General features: G+C 35.5%; 1 protein-coding gene across 20 annotated transcripts in view; it reads left to right on the top strand.

The window, feature by feature from the left end:
- Positions 1-22,013, top strand: part of PPIP5K2 (diphosphoinositol pentakisphosphate kinase 2) — a 52,154-nt gene that overhangs the window by 12,389 nt on the left and 17,752 nt on the right. For 19 of the 20 annotated variants that reach the window (XR_012627061.1, XR_012627060.1, XM_074855922.1 and 16 more), the window contains exons 3-20: positions 968-1,163; positions 1,875-1,965; positions 2,811-2,896; positions 4,273-4,427; positions 4,835-4,936; positions 6,703-6,864; positions 7,976-8,097; positions 9,614-9,715; positions 10,276-10,362; positions 11,311-11,386; positions 11,468-11,577; positions 12,614-12,699; positions 13,358-13,483; positions 13,588-13,709; positions 16,629-16,811; positions 18,786-18,927; positions 20,001-20,224; positions 21,725-21,852. Coding sequence is in view for 18 of the 20 variants with exons in the window: in XM_074855922.1 (XP_074712023.1) it covers positions 968-1,163; positions 1,875-1,965; positions 2,811-2,896; positions 4,273-4,427; positions 4,835-4,936; positions 6,703-6,864; positions 7,976-8,097; positions 9,614-9,715; positions 10,276-10,362; positions 11,311-11,386; positions 11,468-11,577; positions 12,614-12,699; positions 13,358-13,483; positions 13,588-13,709; positions 16,629-16,811; positions 18,786-18,927; positions 20,001-20,224; positions 21,725-21,852 (2,300 nt within the window). In the remaining 2 variants the exon portion in view is untranslated. Of the gene's footprint in view, positions 1-967; positions 1,164-1,874; positions 1,966-2,810; positions 2,897-4,272; positions 4,428-4,834; positions 4,937-6,702; positions 6,865-7,975; positions 8,098-9,613; positions 9,716-10,275; positions 10,363-11,310; positions 11,391-11,467; positions 11,578-12,613; positions 12,700-13,357; positions 13,484-13,587; positions 13,710-16,628; positions 16,812-18,785; positions 18,928-20,000; positions 20,225-21,724; positions 21,853-22,013 lie in introns of all 20 variants that reach the window. The other variant, XM_074855906.1, reaches the window with a different exon arrangement.

The raw sequence follows: 22,013 nt of genomic DNA, 5'->3' as shown, positions 1-22,013 counted from the left end.
TTGTCTTGGCATATAGAAGGTGCATGCTAAATTAAGTTATACCTTAGTTTATTATCCTTGCAGGGTGTTCTGAATTGTATTTTAGCACTGCTTACCAATTTTTGGTTTGTTTAAAACAAACTTAGTTTATTATGCTTGAGTCATCATGTTATGTAATATTTTTAGCTGTATTTTGCTGTTCATTTATTCTGTAACATTTCACCTTAGGTAATGGATTAAATTTTCATTGAATTCAATCATGTCTAAAAAATTTAAATGCAAGAAAGTATTAATAAAACATTTTACCGTGTAGAGCAAAATTGGCAGCATTAAGTTGAAATAAAGGATTATTCTAGCATGGTTTTTTTGTTTCTTTTTAAACAAAGGAGAAGTAGGTTGGATGTTGTTGCACTTAGGAATACCACTGGGGGAAAGACATTTTTAAAGGCTTATAACATGAAGGAAAATATAGTATATGCAGAGGAAGAGTGAAACTGTCTATGCACAAAATAGCTCAGAAATCTATAATACTATTTTCTGGTTTACTAGTTTTCCTTTTCGTAATTCACTTGTAGTAATAGGTAATAAGATGAGAAGCCTTGTGACTACTAAGTAGATATAGAAAAATTAAATAGTTTAAAAATGAATTGATACTTAATTTCAGAGTAAGCCGTAAGTATGATTTCATTCAGATTTGACATTTCTGACTTAGATTTTGATCCTGTGTATTTGTTCTTGATATGATACTCAAAAAAAGTAGTGTAGAGCTATTGAACAGTTTCATTTTTGAGGCATTTTTCATAAGGATGCAGTGTGGCATGCTGTGATCCTGTGCTTTGTTACCTGCTACCTGCTTTACCTGATTAAATCTAAGTTAAAGGCAGTATGTGAATTTTAACAGAAAATATCTGCTCTAGTATTGTGCTACTAAAACCCTCTTGTGTTCTGAGAAATCTTAATAATTGCTTTTTTCCCACCCTCTCTTCAGCCACCAGAAAGACAAATTGCAGTTGGGATTTGTTCAATGGCTAAGAAATCTAAATCCAAACCAATGAAAGAAATTCTTGAACGCCTCTCGATGTTTAAGTACATAACTGTGGTAATATTTGAAGAAGATGTTATTTTGAATGAGCCAGTAGAAAACTGGCCTTTATGTGACTGTCTCATTTCTTTTCATTCTAAAGGTAAATCTTCTAATAATACCATCAAAATTTGTGACATCTAAGTACTTTAACCATTTTGAGGGTCTTTTTATTTTTTTTGTCTTGTAGTTTTATTAGATTTTCCTAGGAAGCGATTCATTTGTCTTGTTTAATATAATACAACTGACTTTTAAAATACAAGTGTTTTAAATTATGCTGTTTTCATTGCTTGAGAAAGTCCCATCTAACATGGTATTTAAAGTAGCTATTCCATGGGTAAGTATTTGTGGAGCCAGTGCAAATGGTGATCTAAAGCTTACTTGGTCCAATAACTAATGCATGCTGCTTTCTCAGTGGGAGTTTTGGGTCTCTGGCCTCTTGTTCATGTATCCCTGCTAATATCTAGGGGTTTTTGTGGGGCTGGACAGTGAACCACAGATGAGTAGACTGAAGTTAAAAATCATATTTTCAGGCAGAGTCAATAAAAGCCTTAGTTCTGGCCCTATGGAAGAATTTGGAGTGAGGAGGAGGGAATTGGTGACAGGACCACTGCTTTTGACAGCTATACTAACATTAGGCTGTAGTTTCATGATTGTCTTAAGCTGACGTTAAGTGTGTCTATAGTTTAGGGAGCATCTTCCCGCTTGAACTATGTCTCTGGTTGTACTCTAAATCTTGAATAAAAAGGTTCTAAACTATTTACTGGTATTGTGTCTTGTAGTTTTAATTTATTTTCCTTAATAAATATTTTAGGATTTCCACTGGACAAAGCAGTTGCCTATGCAAAGCTCAGGAATCCATTCATAATCAATGACTTGAATATGCAGTATCACATACAGGACAGGTAAGCAACACTAATTACCTGAGAACAGCAAACTACTTTCATGTCAGAGACTGTAAGAATCTGTTATTATTGCATAGCAACAGTTACAGTGAATGTTATACTTTATTAATATATGCATAGTTTTCTGAGGTATGTCTTTAGGTGTGTTTTTTCTTTTACTGCTTTTATATTTATATGTCTGAAGATTTACCAAGGTAGAAATTTGGTGATATGTTTATCTAAAGCTTAGCAAATAAAAAAATTTAAACTCTGAAAATACATGTAGCATAGGTATGTATAGCAACTGTACAAACTCCTGTAATTGTAGAATTCCATGTGACTTACTAAAGGTCTTTTTTCCTGTTAAGTGGATATTTAACAGAAGTGTAGTTATTCAAAGTGAATTTTCTTTTGGAGCTGCAGTCATGCATAGCAAATATTAACAAAACAATAGTGAACGAAATACATAAACATTGGAGCCTTCTGAACAGTGAGCAGACTTGCTGTTTTGGATGCCTTCAGTTGCTGTCCTGTATAAACTTTTTCAACCCTTCATGTTAATAATCTCCTTTAACAAAAGAAATCTTCTATGTAAATTGCTGTTGCACTGCCAGAGTGGAGATGACAGTACTGTCATAGCAAATTACATTTTTATTCATAATGATGAGATCACTGCAGAGATACAGCTGTGTCAGGGCCCTTTAAAGCATTTTATTAGTAAGTAGAGCATTATATATGTAATCTTATGCTGTGTGATTTTAAAAAAAAAAGTATGTCTTTTTCTTCTCCTTTACTCATGGACTGTGAAAACCAAATATTGAGAGCATTTGCTGTCTTACTGTGCAACTTCTGTTCTTTTCTTCTAGAAGAGAAGTATATGGTATTCTTAAAGCTGAAGGCATTTTACTTCCTCGCTATGCAATTCTGAACCGTGATCCAAACAATCCCCAAGGTAAAAACTGATGACTAAAATATCAACCACTGGCATATTTTTGTTTCCACTGGAGAACAGTACATATATAGCAGAAAGCTAAATTTCACTTGCTAGACAACTAATTCATTTGTGCAGAGGTTGATTTCTCCTCCAGTGTTTATAAAGTATTGTGGTTTAACACCTACTGGCTGTGGGGGGCATTATGTGAAACAGAAGAGGCATTGAGGCTGTGTAAGCACCTTTTAACAATAACTAAAATATCAAGACTGTTTTGGTCACAGATTCAAAACATAGCACCATACCAGCTGCTGTGAAGAAAATTAACTCCATCCCAACCAAAGACAGTACAGGTATGCATCTGAAAAGCGTGATGCTGAAGCCTGGTGTTACAGTCCTGTTACAGCCATCATAGAACAACTAGAATATAAGGGCCTCCAAACTCAAACTGAGTTTTAATATGTCACCAAAGAGAGCAGCATTCACAATGCTTCATTACCCACAATAATTAGTAATTTTATGTAGGAAAGTAATACTGACAGAAACAAGTCAGGCTCTCGAATACCTTCCCTTCTAAATACAAGCAACCATATAAGGGAAATCTAGTCCAGGTAGATCTGCAGATTATATACCCTGAATATAAATTGGAATAAATTTTTTTCTGTACCTGAAAACAAGCTTAACAGGTTTTTTTACTAAAATGAAAACTTACAGCAGCAGTAGGAGATTGCAATGACAGGACAAGACACAGGAGTAAGAAATAAGAAAAAGAAAATTTAAGTATTACTGTGGTGTAGCTCTTAAGAAAGAGGTATGGAATTTTGAGTTAAAATGTCTGTGTAATCTAGGGGGAAAAGGACTCACTTATGCTACAAACGTCAAATAAAAGCTGCTACATGCAGCCAACCAGCAGTGAAGAGATTCCTCATCCCTGATTGCAGAGGACTCTGTTCAAGGTGCATCAAGCACACAGTATGAGACAGTTCTCAGCCTATTAAAAGTACTATTGTATTTTGCACTATGCCATGTTCACTGTCCATCTGCCATCCCCATGATATTTCAGAGGAAGTCACTGAAGAAAGAGGCAAACAGCCTTACCCTCTGTCTTCAAAACATTTTAAAAAAAGATAGCACCCAAGCAAGCTTATGCATCTGTAGGAGACAATTTCCTGTCTGACACTGAGTGAATCAACAGAAATCCTGGAACAGTATTCAAGTAACATAATGCAGACTTGTTCAACACATGATCATCAAATCTTTGTGCAGTCAGTAACAAATCAGTGAATCAAAATGTAATATAATCTTTCAATGTCAACCTACAAAATTACCATAAATCTCTAATCATTTAATTCCATGAATATGTTATTACATCTCTGTTGTTTGCACTGTTTCTTCAGAATGCAGCTTGATTGAAGGAGAAGATCATGTGGAAGTGAATGGAGAAATTTTCCAAAAGCCTTTTGTAGAAAAGCCAGTTAGTGCTGAGGACCACAATGTTTACATTTATTATCCAACATCTGCTGGAGGTGGAAGCCAGAGGCTCTTTCGAAAGGTGAGGGTATTGCACTAAAACTATTGAAAATTTGTAGATACCTAAGAGAATTGCAGAGTAATTCTGCCCTGTCTGTATGTTAGCTGGGACCTGTTTTGTCCTGTCCTGCTTGTGTAGGAGTAGTGGCAGATCAGATAAATTCTTTTCAGGAGAACATGTAGATTGAATGAAGACGCTTGTTCCTTGCAATAGACTTGTCATCCACTGCCAATTCTTACAGGTAAAAGAAGCATACGCTATCAGTACATTTTTAGAATCTTATAAAGATCTTTCAGGAGTGATCAAAATGTACTTGCTTCATTTAGTACAGGAAGTGTTCTCTTAGTACAAGTGTGTTATTTTAAGGAGTTTTAAAGTTTCTCAGGCAGTAGCCTGTGAGTTTATTAATAGAAAAATATTTGTTTCAGATTGGCAGCAGAAGCAGTGTTTATTCCCCTGAAAGCAGCGTGAGAAAAACAGGCTCCTATATTTATGAGGAATTCATGCCTACAGATGGCACTGATGTGAAGGTATGACAACTGCACCTTCTTATTTATATTTAAATCAAGTGCTCCAAGAGCTTATATCTTTGTGTCAAGGATTAATTTTAATGAAGTTTTGATACAGTTCATAAATAAAGAACATGATTCTTATTCTAGCTAAACACAGTACTTGTAATGTAGAGCAACTTTGCTTATGTTGTTAGAATCAAGTGCTGGAGGCTTATTACCCAACACGTTGTCTTTCTTTCTTGTATTGTTTAGTGCCAGAACAGCACATACTTTCCTGTGTAAGCAGATGCTGCCTAGATACTTTGTCTGAAGATTATGAAGTAGTCTGTAATTGAAATAGATTTTACCAACTATCTTAGTATTCTAATTAATAAACAAACGTTACTTTCTAAAATTATATGAAGTTGCAGAAAATAATGCATTGACCTTATCTGTATTTACTTTCACTTTTTTGTTCATTTATTTTCTTAACAGATGTAAAGATTAAGTATCCTGAAAGAATGCTAAGATAGAACAATAGCAGAATAGGTGTTAAGCCAGCCATGATGGAGATGCTTTATTTCTCTTTGTGTTAGTTCTGGCTATTTTAAGCCCATCACAAAACATGTGAAAGAAATGTTTTACAATATGCATGAGAGATCACCTTATTTAGACAAAAAGTAGAGGTTTAGAGCGTGTGAGATCTAATCCAATTTTAGGCCAAAGAGCCCTTTTATCAATTGCAGTCAACTTCCACTTGGTGTTACATGAGGGGAATGCTCATTTTATGTTCTCAGACAAATTCTCTGTTCTTTAAGTTGCTGTGTTTTCATGAGCTATACTCTTCAGATGATTATATTGTGCAACACTTTGCAATATGTTAATCTGAGTTTACAGACATCTGTGTAAGAGCCTTACAAACTGTTTCCAAAAAGAAGAGTTTCTAGAAACCTGAAGTGATGCAAATGACTTGGGGGATGGGGACTATTTTGGCTACTTGTAGTGTAGTCATCAAGCAGCAGCTGTGAACTTTTAACACCTGAAATAAATAGTGGATTTTCTTCAAGTAACAAGACTGTTAGCTTTATATTAGGCAGTTTGACTCAACTTGCCCTCTTGCCTGAATTGACTAAATGGGCAGTATTTGCAATCGTCTGGTTTAGTCGAATACTTTTTTATCAAAGTTTAGAGTTTTGTTTTTAATTAAAGTGACAGTAGCCCATTTTTGAGAGATGCTGACAAGTCTGTTCTAGCGTATGCCCCAACCCTTTCAGTGTGCATCGAAACTGCAGCAGAATAGATAGAACATTCTTTCAAGCCCCTGCCTTGTCATGCTAAAACTGGACAGATCTTTGCTTTGCTTAGTCCTGCCTAAAATATGAAAATTAAGAGAATCACTTAGTCCTGCAGCCAGATTTCCATAATCAAGTAAACTGAAATAGTTCTCAAATTAATCTGCTCTCCAAGTTCTGCAGATGTTTTGGAGAGAAAAACATTGTTCTTTACCTCTGTACCAACACTAAGAAATTCATTTTTATTCATTAACTTCTATAATTATTATTTTTCTTTACCTGTGCTCCAACTGTTTTCTCCTCTTGCTTTATCCTAGGTTGTCAGTAAATGATGGGTGTTCTCTGAAGGCAGAGAATGCCATTGAGGACAAGTACTTTAGAGTGAACTTTTCAATTATGAAAGCAGCTGGTATCTTTTGAAGTCTCACATCTGAGATAAATTTAACAAAATGTATGCATATATGTAATGTAATTTAATTACACTGAAACAAGAGTTCCTGTTTTTCAATAAAGGTGTACACAGTAGGTCCAGACTATGCTCATGCTGAAGCCCGGAAGTCTCCAGCTCTGGATGGCAAGGTAGAACGAGATAGTGAAGGAAAAGAAGTGAGGTATCCAGTCATCCTGAATGCAAGAGAGAAGTTAATTGCCTGGAAAGTATGCCTTGCCTTTAAAGTAAGCAGATTACTTTCCTATCTGATGAAACATTTAGTGTTAATTGTTTATTAAGTGAAACTTCCATAGAGTTTTAGTGCACAGAGCCAGCAGTGATAATTGCTGCAGAACTCCTAGGAAGTTGAAAAGTTAAATATCCACACTCATATATTTTTTTTATCTAGAAGAATTCTTCGTTTAGTGGATTGAAAAGGTCTGGATGGATTGCTTATGTTGCCTAAGTTTCCTGAATTCATATGTTGCTATTGTGCTTTGCTAGCCCACAGTGTATCAGTTCACACATTTTGTTAGTGGTTTCTAAGTTAGCAAAACACAGTTTCAGTAGTTAAGTTTTTGTAAATTTGTTACCTAGTATTTAGGTTGGGCCCAATTAAATGTTACTTTGGTACTGACATGACTAGGTCCTTATTTGAAGTGTTTGATAGTTTCCATTTTGTTATAGTTTTAAGATCCCTTTGTTCAGAACTTCATTCAATCTCTTACCCTCCTTTCACCTGTCTTATTAAAAGGCTTCTTTCAGTCTGTCTCATTACCTGTGTGTAACTGTGGTGGCATTCTGGAGCCTGTAGGATGTGAACCTCTATCACCTAGCAAAGTGGGCTTTAAGATCTAAAAAAGTAATCTGTTGAAATAGCATCTAGTATCCTTTACTAACAATATCAGTATTATGTCAGTGTCAAAACTATCCTGTCAAATGTAAATTTTGACAAAAATGTTTTTATCAATATTTTGTCGTTTCTTGCCTGCCACCCTTAAAAAATATGTGTAGGGGAAACCACTGTCAGAATTGAGTATCTGTAGGCTCACCATTGCTTGTGCTGTAAATCTTGAAGGTTTAAGTTTGTGCACATGTGAACTTGACCTTCAGTACTGATACTTCTAGGCATATGTAGGAAGGGTAAAAAATCAAGTTGGGGATATAAAGTTTAAAATAGCAAGATGTTTGCATGACATGAGTGAACCTAACATGGCTCTGGCAAAAGGTACTGGATATAAAATCTGTCATATTTTTGTCATGTTTTCAGATGTTAAAATATAAAGTTTATTTAGAATAAGCAATCCTAAGGAAGGTGATCTTTTGATGTTTTTGAACTTTTATTCTTAAAAACAGCAAACAGTTTGTGGCTTTGATTTGCTGCGTGCTAATGGACAGTCCTATGTCTGTGATGTGAATGGCTTCAGTTTTGTGAAAAACTCCATGAAATACTATGATGATTGTGCTAAGATACTGGGGTAAGAGCTTACTGATCTATTTCAGGAGTTTTGCCTATTCACTCTGTTGTATGTGACTAGTTTATGTGCTATTTATTCCTTATTCCTAAAATAATTATTTAAAATTAAATATAACATAAAATAAGTAATTAAGTTAAATAATAAAATAAATAAACTATTTTAAATAATTCTAAATCAATAAATAAATCCTAAATAAATTCTGTATTCCTACAATCATCCAAAACATCTGAATCTGAGTGTTTTGTGAACACTTTAACTGAATAAGTATTTTGAAAGCCGGATTAAGTTCGTAAAGGTAGTTGAGGTTTTTTTCAAGTAGAGAAACACCACTGTATGGTTATGCTTGCTGCTGTTTAATATGTGCCCAAATTAACATACACTGTCCTTGATCTGTAGCTGGTGTATACTTGTACATTTCTGGATTTCATAGTGGTAAATCCAGACTGATGTAGCATCAAGGTATCTTCTGTCATACAGTCTTCTTTCTACTAGTGGAGGGAAAAAGGTCTAACAGGGGATCATATAGAATGGGTAGTGAACTCTTGCCAACAAAATGTTGCCCTCAAAGTAGGCTGATCCCATTTTGGCCAGCTGAACTGGCTTTACAGTAAGATTGCACTGATTAAATACAGCATGACTTTCTGCATTATCAAATGGTCTGGGATCTTGGTAAATGGAGGAAGAGCTAAGCTGAAATCTTGGATAACAACTGTAGTCCTGTTGTTTTAGGCCACTTTTTGAGTTAGAGTTACAGTTCTTAGACCCATTTTGATTTCTGCTTATTGAAATTGTTGTAGCTGTTGAATTCTCTGAAAAAAGTTACCTCATAATTTTTTCCTTGTGCTTTATTCCTTAAAGTAATACATTGCAGTGTTAAGTAACAGCAGATTCTTTCTGACCTTTTTAGAAATTAAATTTTGGCTTATGCTACTTTAAGATGGACAGTTTTTTTCATCTGTATTACTACTTCTTATGTAGATATTAATCTGAATTTGAAACAGAACATTAGCAAGATTTAACAACATTCTGTAGGTGAAGGCAGTGTTGTCATTTTGTCGTTATGACCAGAGAGACTTTACCTGTTTTTCCAGTTCTATCACAGAAACTTTTGAGAAATTACCACCAAAGGTACCGGTTATTCTTTAATGAGAATGGCTAGCTGATTATCAGGGACTTAGAGTCTGGCAGTGGAGTCAGGTGTCTGAATGTGAATTAACAAGACTAAATCATATCCAAGAAACTCCTAGGAACTTAATTCAAAAACTGAGGTTTCTTACAGATCCAGCCCTATTAGGCTAATGTCTCTGTAGCAGTTGTAGTAGCTTTAAATTGTTGTTTAAGTAGGTTTTTATTACACAATTGCACAAAAATATGCATCTAGACTCATGACTGCTAGTACTCTAAAACCACATTGATAAAAATGCATGTATGTATTATCTGTTTGGTTTGGAGTTTGTATGTGTTGTATAAGGTATGCTTTATACTTAGTGTTTTTTCTTTTTAACCCCTTTTTTAGAAATATCATCATGAGAGAACTTGCTCCCCAGTTTCAGATACCATGGTCAATTCCTTTGGAAGCTGAAGACATCCCTATTGTGCCAACCACCTCTGGAACAATGTAAAAAAATAGTAGCTACACCTGAATTGTGCAAGCTCCTAATAAAACTTTTGTGTGAATTTTTTTTTTCTCTTCACAAGGTGTGCCCACTTTGGCCTATGAGCGCTTGTTTTGTGTGATGAAAACAAGGAAGGAGTCACAATTACTATGTCAGCAACCAGAGTTTCTGACCCTTAGTGAAGCTGAGTATAGAATGGCAGATTTTCAAGTGTAGCATCTTTTATGCATAGCTTCCTTCACTGCTGATCATTGTTCCAGCACCAACTTAATATGCATAGTTTCTAATAAACATGCTCTCATTTAATGAACATCAATATCGTTGTTTTAAAATCTACTTAAAATAGATATTCTGTAGTTACCTAAGTCATAAAATCAATGCTTATATTTAAACGTTGCATCATTTTCAGTTAACCTTATACTCTTACATATCCTTCCATCACTCCTGTAGTTACGTCAGATAACTACAACTTTGTCAGTCGTCTTGATTCATGGTGGTTTTAATATTAAATAAAAGACCCTCATATATAGAATTGTGAAATATAACTCTCTTGAAATTTCAGGATGGAACTTAGGTGTGTTATAGCTGTAATACGCCATGGGGACCGAACACCAAAACAAAAAATGAAAATGGAAGTAAAACATCAGAAGTAAGTACAATATTGGTAAAAATTAGTTTGCATGAGCAGGGCTTGCTCCCTGGGGATTTGCAAGCAAGGAGTTGAGCAGGAGTTACATCATACAAGTTGTTTTGTTTTGTTTTAAATCTTAACTGATGTTGCAGCTGTTTCACAAGTATGCACCTCTTTTCTAACAGGACTGTCAAATTGCTTGTGCAGACTTCCTTCATCACATGCTGTGCCTTGTGAACAGTCCTACTTGATCTTAATGAAAGTGTATTTGTCTCTATAGATGTCTTTATTCAGAATAATGCAGCAGAGAATGTTTCTGGTTCACTGCTTGACTGTGTCTTCTGCCTTTCTCTTTTTATCCTAACTATTCTTCTGTGAGATGTCATCTTATTGCACCACCTTTTTGTCTTTTACTTTTGTTAAAGTTTGATAACTCTGAATTTCTGGTAGATACCATCTTTATGTTAGCATTCGTAAAGTTACATAAGTGGCCTGGAATTGGGTGCGATTTCAGTAAAAAGCAATTATTTGTTTTGGGACTAAATTCTTGCATTCGGAGATACTGAATACAGAGATGCTGTAAAACTGTAGGACTGCTCATTTGGTATTTTCAGTCTCTACTTCCTACAGGATCCCTACAGGATCATTCTTGAAGAGTAAGAATTGACATACAATATTTAAGTATTATGTCATTTGGTTTATAGAATATCTTCCCTCTTTCTTTAACACTTAGCAAGTCAATAAGAGAACATTTTTAGTGCTCTTATTTCTCCAATGTGTTGAAGACTTTCTTGGGAAATGGAATTTGAATAAAGGTTGCTTTGACCTCTCTAGTGCGGGTTTTAACCTGCTTTTCAAATAGTGTAAAGTTGCTAATTTCAGACTGCTTTAAGTTTAAGAGCCACTTGTTCAAGTAATAATTTAACTTATTAACTGCATTTTAAATCAATATTCTTTCTCTTAAAGGTTTTTTGATCTCTTTGAAAAATGTGATGGATATAAATCTGGAAAACTAAAACTGAAAAAACCAAAACAGCTGCAGGCAAGTTTGTCTTTATTTTCTTACTGTGGTATTCTATAGGTAGAACATTATTTAAGTAAATCCTATGTTTTCTTTCTTTAGGAAGTGCTTGATATAGCAAGGCAGCTCCTTGTAGAACTTGGGCAAAACAATGATTCTGAAATTGAAGAAAGTAAAGCAAAACTTGAACAGCTAAAGACTGTGTTAGAAATGTAAGTGTCTAATTTTCATGCTTCATAGCAACAAAGTATCTGCTGTTTTGACCTGTTTGACCAGTTACTGCTTGGATTGCAATGGTTATCAAATATGTAATGATATATTAATTCAAGTACAAGGGTTATCAAGAAAAAGGATGTCGTGTTTGACATTATGAAGGAGAACTGAGCCATTTCTGTTTTTTCTCCTTTTTAATTGAACTTACTGCTTTATCTAGTGTCTCAGTTTACTTTCTACATGAAAAAGTTACTTTCTTTGATCTCAAATTTTATCTTCTTGCATGTTTTTAAAATGAAAATATTAGAGTGTAGGATCTGCTTCTTTCAGTGTGTGACATAATGAAGTCTGATGGAGCCAGTAAGAACTTTCATCATGTATACTGTCTACTTACAGCAAACTTGGAGGATTCCAGATAAATAAGGCTTTGTATATATTAAGTCTGAAATATTTAATAATTAAAAAAAAAAAAAAAAAAAAAACCCAAACAAAAACCTAAGGCATCAAGCTTTGTTAAGGATCTGGGCTCTCAGAACTCTAAATGCTAGTAGATAACTAATTTTTAAAAAATCAAGGCAAAGACAGTTATTACTTAAATTTATGATGATTGTTTGAAATACTGAGTTCTGCTTGAGAACTTAATTGCCTAACAAAATAGTAGCCATCTACATTGCCAGATCAGATTCTGAATACTCATAGCCAGTGCAGTTGCAGCTCTGACTAGATAAATACTTGTGCAATCTGCAAATGCTGCTTTTTTTTTTTTTTTAATACTTTTATGTTCAGTGTTGTGAAAAAAAGTAGTAGGTAGTATTTTTAAATGTTTCATTATAGAATGGTTGATATTTCTGTAGTCATTCTGTGCTTGTTGAGTCAGGATTTTTCTAAGCTCCATTAAATGATGGTCAAACGCTCAAATCAATGACCAGCATAGATTTATTATATCCTGTTACAGGAGCATAGCAGGTTTGGAGGAAAATATTCAGAATGTTTCTGTCCCTCTTCCCCTCTCACTTTCCCCTGTTCCTACTCCAGGTATGGGCATTTTTCAGGCATAAATCGCAAAGTTCAGTTAACATATCTTCCTCATGGTTGCCCAAAGACTTCCAGCGAAGAGGAAGGTACTGTATTACTTTTGCACCTAATCACTTAATATCATGTGTGTTTAAATAGTCATGGATTAATGGTATACCAAGTGGTCTTGATGTTAAAGGGAATATGTTGTTTTGAATGAATGTTTGTGTTGTTGGCAGATATTCAGAGTCTCTTAATCTGCTGAATCGTACACCTAAAACTATGCAGTAATTTTCTATTCTAACACTGCTTTTTTGTAACAGAAAAGTAGAGTGAAAAGAAGCTTTAGTGTTTTTGGACTGAGATGAGAAAATCCCCTCAACATTTACTGCTGTTTTAAAAACTTTTATAAGTTTTTCTCATCCTTGACCAATGGTTATTGACTGAAATAACTGTAGGGTATTTAGCATCCAATTTGTTTTAATTTTTCTGTCTCAGTTTACTTTTTGCTTCAGACTGCATGCTAAATATTTTACACTTATGTTTTCTCCATAATTTAACTACTTCAGGTTTCTCTGCTTAAGTACCCTTTTAGTTCTCCGGTTCAATACTTTCTTATTGTTAGAATGCTATTAAAGATTCATAATGCTGAAGAGATCCTTTCTGAAGCCCTGCATAGTCCAAATATTTTCATTCATTTGCAAAAAAACCCAAAATACTTAGAATATACTTCACTACTAAACCCCTCTCTCTGTGTACAATTAGATAATAGAAGAAATGAGCCGTCTCTGCTTCTGGTTCTAAAATGGGGAGGAGAATTGACTCCTGCAGGCAGGGTGCAAGCAGAGGAGCTTGGAAGGGCTTTCAGGTGTATGTATCCAGGTGGACAAGGTAAAAAAAATAAATTATAATAATTAAAAAGAAATTTGACCTGCATAAATCCCTTCATAAATCAAGTGCAAAATGAGAGTTTGAGCAAAATGTTTGTTTGGTAGGAGATTATGCTGGATTTCCTGGATGTGGTTTACTTAGATTACATAGCACTTACCGACATGATCTCAAAATCTATGCTTCTGATGAGGGACGAGTTCAGATGACTGCAGCAGCTTTTGCAAAGGTACAATGTTAAACTGTATTTTCAATTTTTAAAATTCTGATGTTCTCAAGTTTATTTTTTCTTTTGAAGACTGGGGGAGATTTATGGTGTATTAGAGTCCGCAGTGTATAATGAGGCTGTGTTTTAAAAGAAATGTATTTTCAAGGAATATTTAGTTCAGTGTGAAAAAGTATCCAATTAATGGGCCAAGCATTTGAAGCTCTTTTATCAGATGCAGACAGGTTTTAATTATACAGTCCTAGCAATATACCTTAGTCCTTTCCAATAACAACCTCCAGAATCATAGAATCAGAGAATGGTTTGGGTTGGAAGGCACCTCAAAAATCATCTAGTTCCAACCCCCTGCCATGGACAGGGACACCTTCCACTAGATCAGGTTGCTCAAAGCCCCGTCCAACGTGGCCTTGAACACTTCCCAGGGAGGGGGCAATCACAGCTTCTCTGGGCAACCTGTTCCAGTGTCTCACCACCCTCACAGTAAAGAATTTCTTCCTTATAGCTAATCTAAATCTACCCTCTTTCAGTTTAAAACCTTTACCCCTCATCCTATCACTACACACCCTGAGAAAGAGTCCCTCCCCATCTTTTCTGTAGGCCCTTTTTAAGTACTGGAAGGCCACTATAAGGTCTTCCTGGAGCCATATCTTCTCCAGGCTGAACAACCCCAACTCTCTCAGCCTGTCCTCATAAGGGAGGTTCTCCATCCCTCCGATCATCTTTGTGGCCCTCCTCTGGACCCGCTCAAGCAGGTCCTTGTCTTTCTTATGCTGGGGGCCCCAGAACTGGACACAGTACTCCAGGTGGGGTCTTAACAAGAGCAGAGCAGAGGGGAAGAATCACCTCTTGACCCGCTGATCACACTTCTTTTGATGCAGCCCAGGATGTGACTGGCAACATTTTTAGTTTGCTTATTTGTTTAGGGCTTACTTTCCTCAAATTTTGTCAGATCTCTGTGACAGACTGTATGCTTGTGTTGGTTAAAGCACAGACATTAGAACTGATTTGAGATAATGTATTCGTTTTACATGAGCAAAAATTTCAATTTTCAGTCACTTCAGTGATTTGAACCAGAAGGTTTGGAGTTCAGAAGACAACACTTTTCATTCCAACTATCTTTCATTTATTGATTTGTAACTTTATAGAAGAAATTAGTGAGTTTGAAGCTATTAGAAATGTGGAATAAATAAACTACTTTGCATATATTTTAATGGGAAATTGTACAGACCATACATTGATGCTTTTTTTGAAATTAACAGAAGTAGTTTCTTAAAGTTTTTACAGGAGACTTTTTACTTTGGGCCAGTCAGAATGGATACCTAGTAAGTAAGGCATGGTAGCAGTACTATGTCTTGGCACTTCATAGAAATATTTTTTACATGTATTTTTTGATGTGAAATTATAAATTTTGTGGTGTTATTTAAAAAGCATAGACTTTTTTTTTTCATTACAAACGTGAATTTATAGGAACTATAGTACAAAACACAGAATCCAGAACTTCCTACATCTATAATACTTGCCAAAGTATTCTTTTACCTGTCTTCATGCTAGTCAAATTCCTCTTTTGCTCCTCCTCCTGAATAGCCCTTTGCATGCATAATACTTCTACTGGTTAATAATTTATTCACTTATTTCCTCATTTCAGTGATACTGTGTGAGAGGACACAGACAGTGCTAGTGTCACATAAATACTTCTTAGGTGAATGACCTTCAGTAATATAGAGTGATAGAGAGGGGTTTAGGTTTTCCAGAAATCTGGATTGCTTATCCCCTGCAATATTGCCCATGCATGAGGTACCCAGGGCTAAGGCCACCGATGGAAAACAGGGCCTGCAATCAGCTTTCCTCCAGTTCTGTTAAGAAGGCTTCATCTGTTTCCCATTTTGTATCTGGTGGTCTGTAGCAGAGGCCCACCGTGATGTTGCCCTGTGCTTATTTGTCCTCTCATCCTTACAAGTAAGATCGCAACTTGCTTGTCACCGGTTTGAAAGCAAAGGTCCCGGTGTTTAAGCTGCTCCGTTGAATAGAGCCAACTCTGCTGCCTCCTTGCCTTCCTGGCTTCCAAAATGCCCTGTATCTAGCTATAGCAAAACTCCATTCGTGTGAACTATTCCAGTGCATCTCTGTAATCTGAATAAACTTAAAGCTCTGCAAGTGTTCAGGCTTCTTATTTCTTCTCTTTGTTTCCATGCTGCATGTATTGATGGAGAAGTATTTCAGACATCTGTCCTGCTTTCTGCTTGGTCAGCAGGCTTGAGGAGATACCACTTCATTTCCTTCCTTACTTCAGAGCCTTTCTGTTTCCAGAAAAGTCACAAATTCTCCAGCTTTCTCCGTTTTGGAAGTCTCCATTCACCTCTTGTTCAACTATAGCCTTTGATTGTCCTCCTGTGCCACACAGAGTTTGGGGTTTTGCCTCTGTAGGGTCTCTGCAAAGATCCTGTCTATCTCCCATTTGTCCTCCCAGATGCTATTTGGTTTGCTAACTCTTCCCATAGCTGCTATCTGGTGACTCAATGCCTTGAGCAGAGCATGTCCCACACAAGTCAGGCTGCTGTTGTTCCCAGCCTCAGGGAGGCGCTGTGCACTCCCTGCAGCCCAAGACCTGAACAGCTGTGGCCTCCCAGGAGCAATGCTGGCACCACTGAGATACTAGGGTCACTTCAGCTGGTGCTGGGGAACATGCTCTATGACATGTCACCATCACTGTTGCACCAACTGTAGAAATCCTGCACACCAAGGCAGTGTTTTGGGACCATTCCTATGCAAATATCTGCATTGTCTGCCAAGTCCCTGTTTATCTAATCCATAGACAAGTGATACAGTCTTGAATTTTAAGTTAGTGATTTGGGTGTATTTTTCAGATACTCTTATATTCTCATCTTTTTCTGTTTGCTTGATTAATTGTATTATTTGCTTCAGGGACTACTGGCCTTAGAGGGAGAGCTGACTCCTATTCTTGTCCAGATGGTGAAAAGTGCTAATATGAATGGTCTGTTGGACAGTGACAGTGATTCTTTAAGCAGCTGTCAGCATCGTGTTAAAGCAAGACTCCATGAAATTCTCCAGAGAGACAGAGAATTTACTGCTGATGACTATGATAAGGTTAGCATATGATTAGTTTCCTATGAAATGATATAAATAGCCACACAAATTTCTGCAGTGATTTTATGCATCTGTTTTGAAAAATTTTGTGCTTGCAAATAGTTTGAAGTACAAAGGAAGCTGTACCAATTGTGATATTAGATATTTTGAGCTGTATTGCAATTTGAGTAATCAGAATAGCTACAAACTTTGAAATAGGAGTAGATAGATAGAGACCTCACTCATAAATCTCTTCCACTTTTCCATTAAAAATATTTTAATTATTCAGGAAATGAAACTATATTGTTTACACTTCCTGTAATCTCTACTTTGACGGTGAGTAGTATTACAAAATGTATTGTCTGTAGTTGTTTCAATATTTAATCTGCTACAAGGCCTTTTTTTAAAAAAAACTCTTAAGAATACTAAGATGCTGAAAACCAGTAGAATACTTTCTAATCAATGACTCATTAGCATGCTAAATTAATGCATATTAATATAGTTTATGCTGTACAGAACACAAATGATTATTCCTGGTTTTAAATGTAAATGATGTTTATTATTGTTAAGAAACTTTCTCTTTCAATATCCCATACTCTGTCTGGTATAACAACTGAATACAAGTCCTCAAATGAGGTTTAAGTTAAACTGCTATTTTCTAAAAGGTATTGAGAGCAAATTGTTAAAAAACAATTTACTACCCTGCGTGTATGCTTTATGTGGGTTTGTTTAAATATATGGATTTAAAGTATCATCCAAACCACGCCAGCAGTGGATTCAGCAGTACTTGGAAAAAGTGAGAGAGTACAAGGTCTCAAGGATATATTTATTTTACCCCTTCTTTTTGCAATATAGATATAATAGGATTTGAAATGTGCCTGGAAATGATACAGCACGCTCTTCTAAGACAGTCATTGAAAGTAACTAACCTTTGGGATCATAAAATGATAATAACTTTTCTGGGGTTTTGGGTGGGTTTTGGGGGTTTTTGTTTTTAACTTACTTGCCATTTGGGAAAACAAGGTGGTTTTTTTTTCTGTGCCAGAGCACCCTTCCTAATGATTTACTTGGTCACAATAGAGAGCTAGGAATCTGCTTACTATTAGGTGGAGGGCAGAAGTTTTCCATATCCAAATCATCCTGTGCATTTGAGGAAGCTGGGGAAAGTGCAGATATGTATGTGTGTTATGTATATAACTTATTGTTTAATATCATTGTTTGCTTACTTTGGATTATGCAGACTTTTCTGAAAAAATTAGACGAAGCCTCACTTACATGGATATTGACTGTATTGTTTTAGTGACACTCATCTTGATGCTGATAATTTGCAGCTTCTGCAATTTCTATAATTAAGTCAGCACTGAAGGACATCTTCTATGTTCTTGATATATGTGCATTTAAAGGGTTTCTTTTTGTTTCTGTTTTTGTGCTGCAGTCCTGTAGAAACAAAAACTGAAACAGGAACAGACAAACTTTTTTTCAGGTATCAGTTTCTGCTGCAAATCCGGTTCTTCCTTCCAGTTGTGCTGAGGAGGGTACTTCATAAAACAAAAAGTATTTTGTGGGACACATAGCCTAATGATAACATTTCTTTTTTGTAAGCTTTTGAATACAATAGTTATTTGAAAGAAAGTTACGGAAAGTTGATAAGTGCGTGCAGAGTTTTAAAAATCTTTTCGATTTTCCTGTCTTGGAACAAAAAAAGAGGTTTAGGAACTCCTGAAATTGCATATGTTTACTGTATAGAATTAGTTGCCCTGTGAATTTCTTGTCACCTTTGAATCTAGTAAATCTTACTACCTTTCGGTATGTTATCTTTTCTTAAAGCCTCAAAGGGAGTAGATAATTGAGAAATGCTTTCAGAAATTAATTGCAACCTGCTTGAACGCTTTTTCTCCAATACTTGGAATCTTTCCTATGTCCCATCTTATCTCCCCAGTTCTTTTAAGTCTAGTCAGATTGTTTACATAATTTTGTGTTCATGTCAAATTGCAGCTTACTCCATCTGGAAGCATCTCATTGATAAAATCAATGCAGGTTATTAAAAATCCTGTAAAGACGTGTGATAAGGTCTATTCCTTGATCCAGAGCTTGACTTCTCAGATCAGGCAAAGAATGGAAGATCCAAAGTCTGCAGGTACTTAAACATTTTTGTAGTTGTATTTAGTTTCTCTTTATATCTGAGAAAGAATTGTAACGTAACTCTTCTTCATTAAATTTGCTTTTAGCAGAGCTTTCATCAACAATGTGTTAGGGATTTTCACAGTCTGATTCCATATGCATAATTTTAAAGTAAAAAGCTGGAGGAACACATGGTTATGTTGCAGGTAAGGGCTCTGTGTGGTGTTCAGAAGTTCCTCAAATGTTTACAGAAATTCTTGTCTTAATTATTTGAAACTCAGCAGTCTACAAAAGTAGCAGGAAAAGCAGATGGTACTAAAGCTAAGTTACGTAGGTACATTTTTATATTTAAGTATCTTTGCTGAAGATCTGTTGTTTACTATATAATGTGTAGTAGTATTGCATAGAATGATGATCAGTATTAATGGTGGTGAACCAGTGATGCTGGAAGTGACCAGAGTGCTTTTTTCATACTAGCTAAATACTGGAATACTTGTTATCAATGTTCTCTGCAGTGTATAGTATACAAACAGCTTCTGTTCTGAGATTGAGCAGTACAAGTGTCAGCTGTACATAGTATCAGTGGGTTTCGTCTATTTGGTCTTATCTCCTCTCCTGGGATGGGAATGATCCATCCCTTCTACCAGTTGCTTGACTCTTGCTGTTGACACATGCAGGAGAGAGAGACAAATGGAATATGTGGTCTGTTCTAAAACAGAGATGTTGTCCTGTTCCACTTTGTCCCTCCTAGAATTTTCTTACAGCCTTTTTTTTGTTGATTTTTTTTTTTTTATATATGATCTGTGCTGTAGGATACTTTATTCTTGGTGCTCTAGCTTTGATTAAAAGTCCAGTGGTGCACTTCTGCAGCAAAGCTTTCTATTATCTTGATGTAGCTATGTAGCTGTGATGTTTTCAGCAGTAAAATTAACCATATGCGCATTTATTCCCTCTTCTTAGAAGTAATGCAGTTAACTTACTTGATCCCTTTTATCTCTCTGTATTCAACTGTTAATACCAGGTAATTAAAATCTCCCTTTTATTATTTGAATGAACTTAATTGCTTATATGAGATATGTGTCTATCCAGATATTCAGCTGTACCACAGTGAAACACTAGAACTGATGCTGCGCAGGTGGGCCAAGTTAGAAAAAGACTTTAAAACAAAAAATGGAAGATATGATATTAGCAAAATTCCTGATATTTACGACTGTATAAAATACGACGTGCAGCACAATGGCTCCTTAAAATTAGAAAACACAATGGAATTATACAGACTTTCAAAGGCTTTAGCTGACATTGTGATCCCTCAGGTAAGCATTCTCAGTTATTAAACAGAGTAAAGTGTAGAACAGATGCTTTTTCAAATTTTGTGAAAATGTTTACTCTGTCTGTTTTGCAGTAATAGAAGCCTTTAACATTACCTCTTATTTCCGGTAGCAAGCTGATTAGATTTTTTAAGAAAATTTGATTCATAATTCATTAAGCTCTGTTCAAAGTGAATTTTTCTAGCAATTTAAGATGTGAACCTATCTGCTTTGTTTACTGTAGTGTCTTAAAGTGGTTTATCTCAGCCATTTGTCAGATTTAAATGGAGCCCCTGTGAACAGCTGTGTGTTCTAAAATTGCATTTAATTTCATTCTTCCTGCTTTCAGAAATTTAATTTTTAGGCTTTTTGCAAGTAACACATAATCCTAATCTAATTTCACTTGTTTTAAGCAATTTGAATTTAAAAAGACTTTTCTGCTGCTTCAAAATGCTAACACTCCCTGGTAAAAATGTACACATAGAATTTCAGATGAGAAGCAGACAAGTCAAACTTATACCACAGGCTGTTAAACTCAAGTTAGCTCTGAAATGTTGTAGGCTGCAGGACTTGAAACTTTTGTGATAACAGGACAGAACAAACTAAAGCTTTCCCCAAGTGTCCCTGCAGTTAGAGAGTACTGTTGTAAGACAGGTATTATCCATATTGTATGCCGCAAGTGAGGGAATTTCTTCCTCTCCCCATCTCTCAAACTCCCTGACAGCAAGGACAAAAGAGCAATGGTACTAAGTATGTGTTTTGTTATGTGGGCCTGTTAATCTTAAATTTTAATAAAGTGTTAGAGAGTGAGGACACATACTGAAGTAAGAAAAACAAAACTTGATAAGCCTAAATAATGCAAAGGAGAAGTGCTTATGTTGCTTTCTAGAGAAAACTGAAGATCCATCATAATGATGAGAGAACTTTCAGATCATGTGCAGCACAGAGCATGAAGCTTCTGGAAGAACAGATTTTTAAATATTGTAGATAATGTAGCAGATGTATTATTTTCCAGTTGTATTTTTCAGTATTATTTGAGGTGAATAGGAGATCTTCTGTGGGGTGGTTTACCCCAGACTAAGCTAGACATATTAAACAGGTAATATGCCTATGTCTCTTTATTGACTACTTAAAAAAAAAAGTTACTCGAAATCAGGTGAGGTAAAATGCATCATAGATGTCTAAATCCAGGAGAGTAGGGAGGAGAAATAACTCCCTAAGCGTTTTGCTTGAGAAAAAATGCTTCATCATACCAGAAGGTGAAATGACTTTGTGGTTTAACTAGTCAATTAAAAACTGTTTCTTGGTATCAAATCAAACAGCAAAAGGCAAACAGCTTGTTCCTTGAAGGGATGTCAGTAATCAAATATAATAAAAATGTTAAACAAAACTGTTTGCAGTCAGAGCAAACAAATAGAGGATTAATTGGCTCTAATATACAAGCTTTGAATTAGAAGGCATTTTAATTTTTAACTGAATTTTAAAAGTCAGTTTCTTCTTACACAGGAATATGGTATTTCTAAGGCTGAGAAACTAGAGATTGCCAAAGGTTACTGTACTCCTCTAGTTAGAAAAATTCGTTCTGACCTTCAGAGAACTCAAGATGATGATACTGTAAATAAGCTTCACCCTCTGTAAGTGTTTTACTTTTTTACACAGTTATATTAATTTCCATAAGACTTAATAGAGATACTCCGTAGCTTTCATATCTAAAATATCTTACTAGCTCATAGTAATTAAAAAGTGTGATTTATTTATTTGTTACAGCTATTTCTAAAATAGGGACACATCTCAT

Source organism: Strix uralensis, chromosome Z, assembly GCF_047716275.1.
Source record: "Strix uralensis isolate ZFMK-TIS-50842 chromosome Z, bStrUra1, whole genome shotgun sequence".
Taxonomy (NCBI): domain Eukaryota; kingdom Metazoa; phylum Chordata; class Aves; order Strigiformes; family Strigidae; genus Strix; species Strix uralensis.
This window is presented reverse-complemented; position numbering and strand designations above follow the sequence as displayed.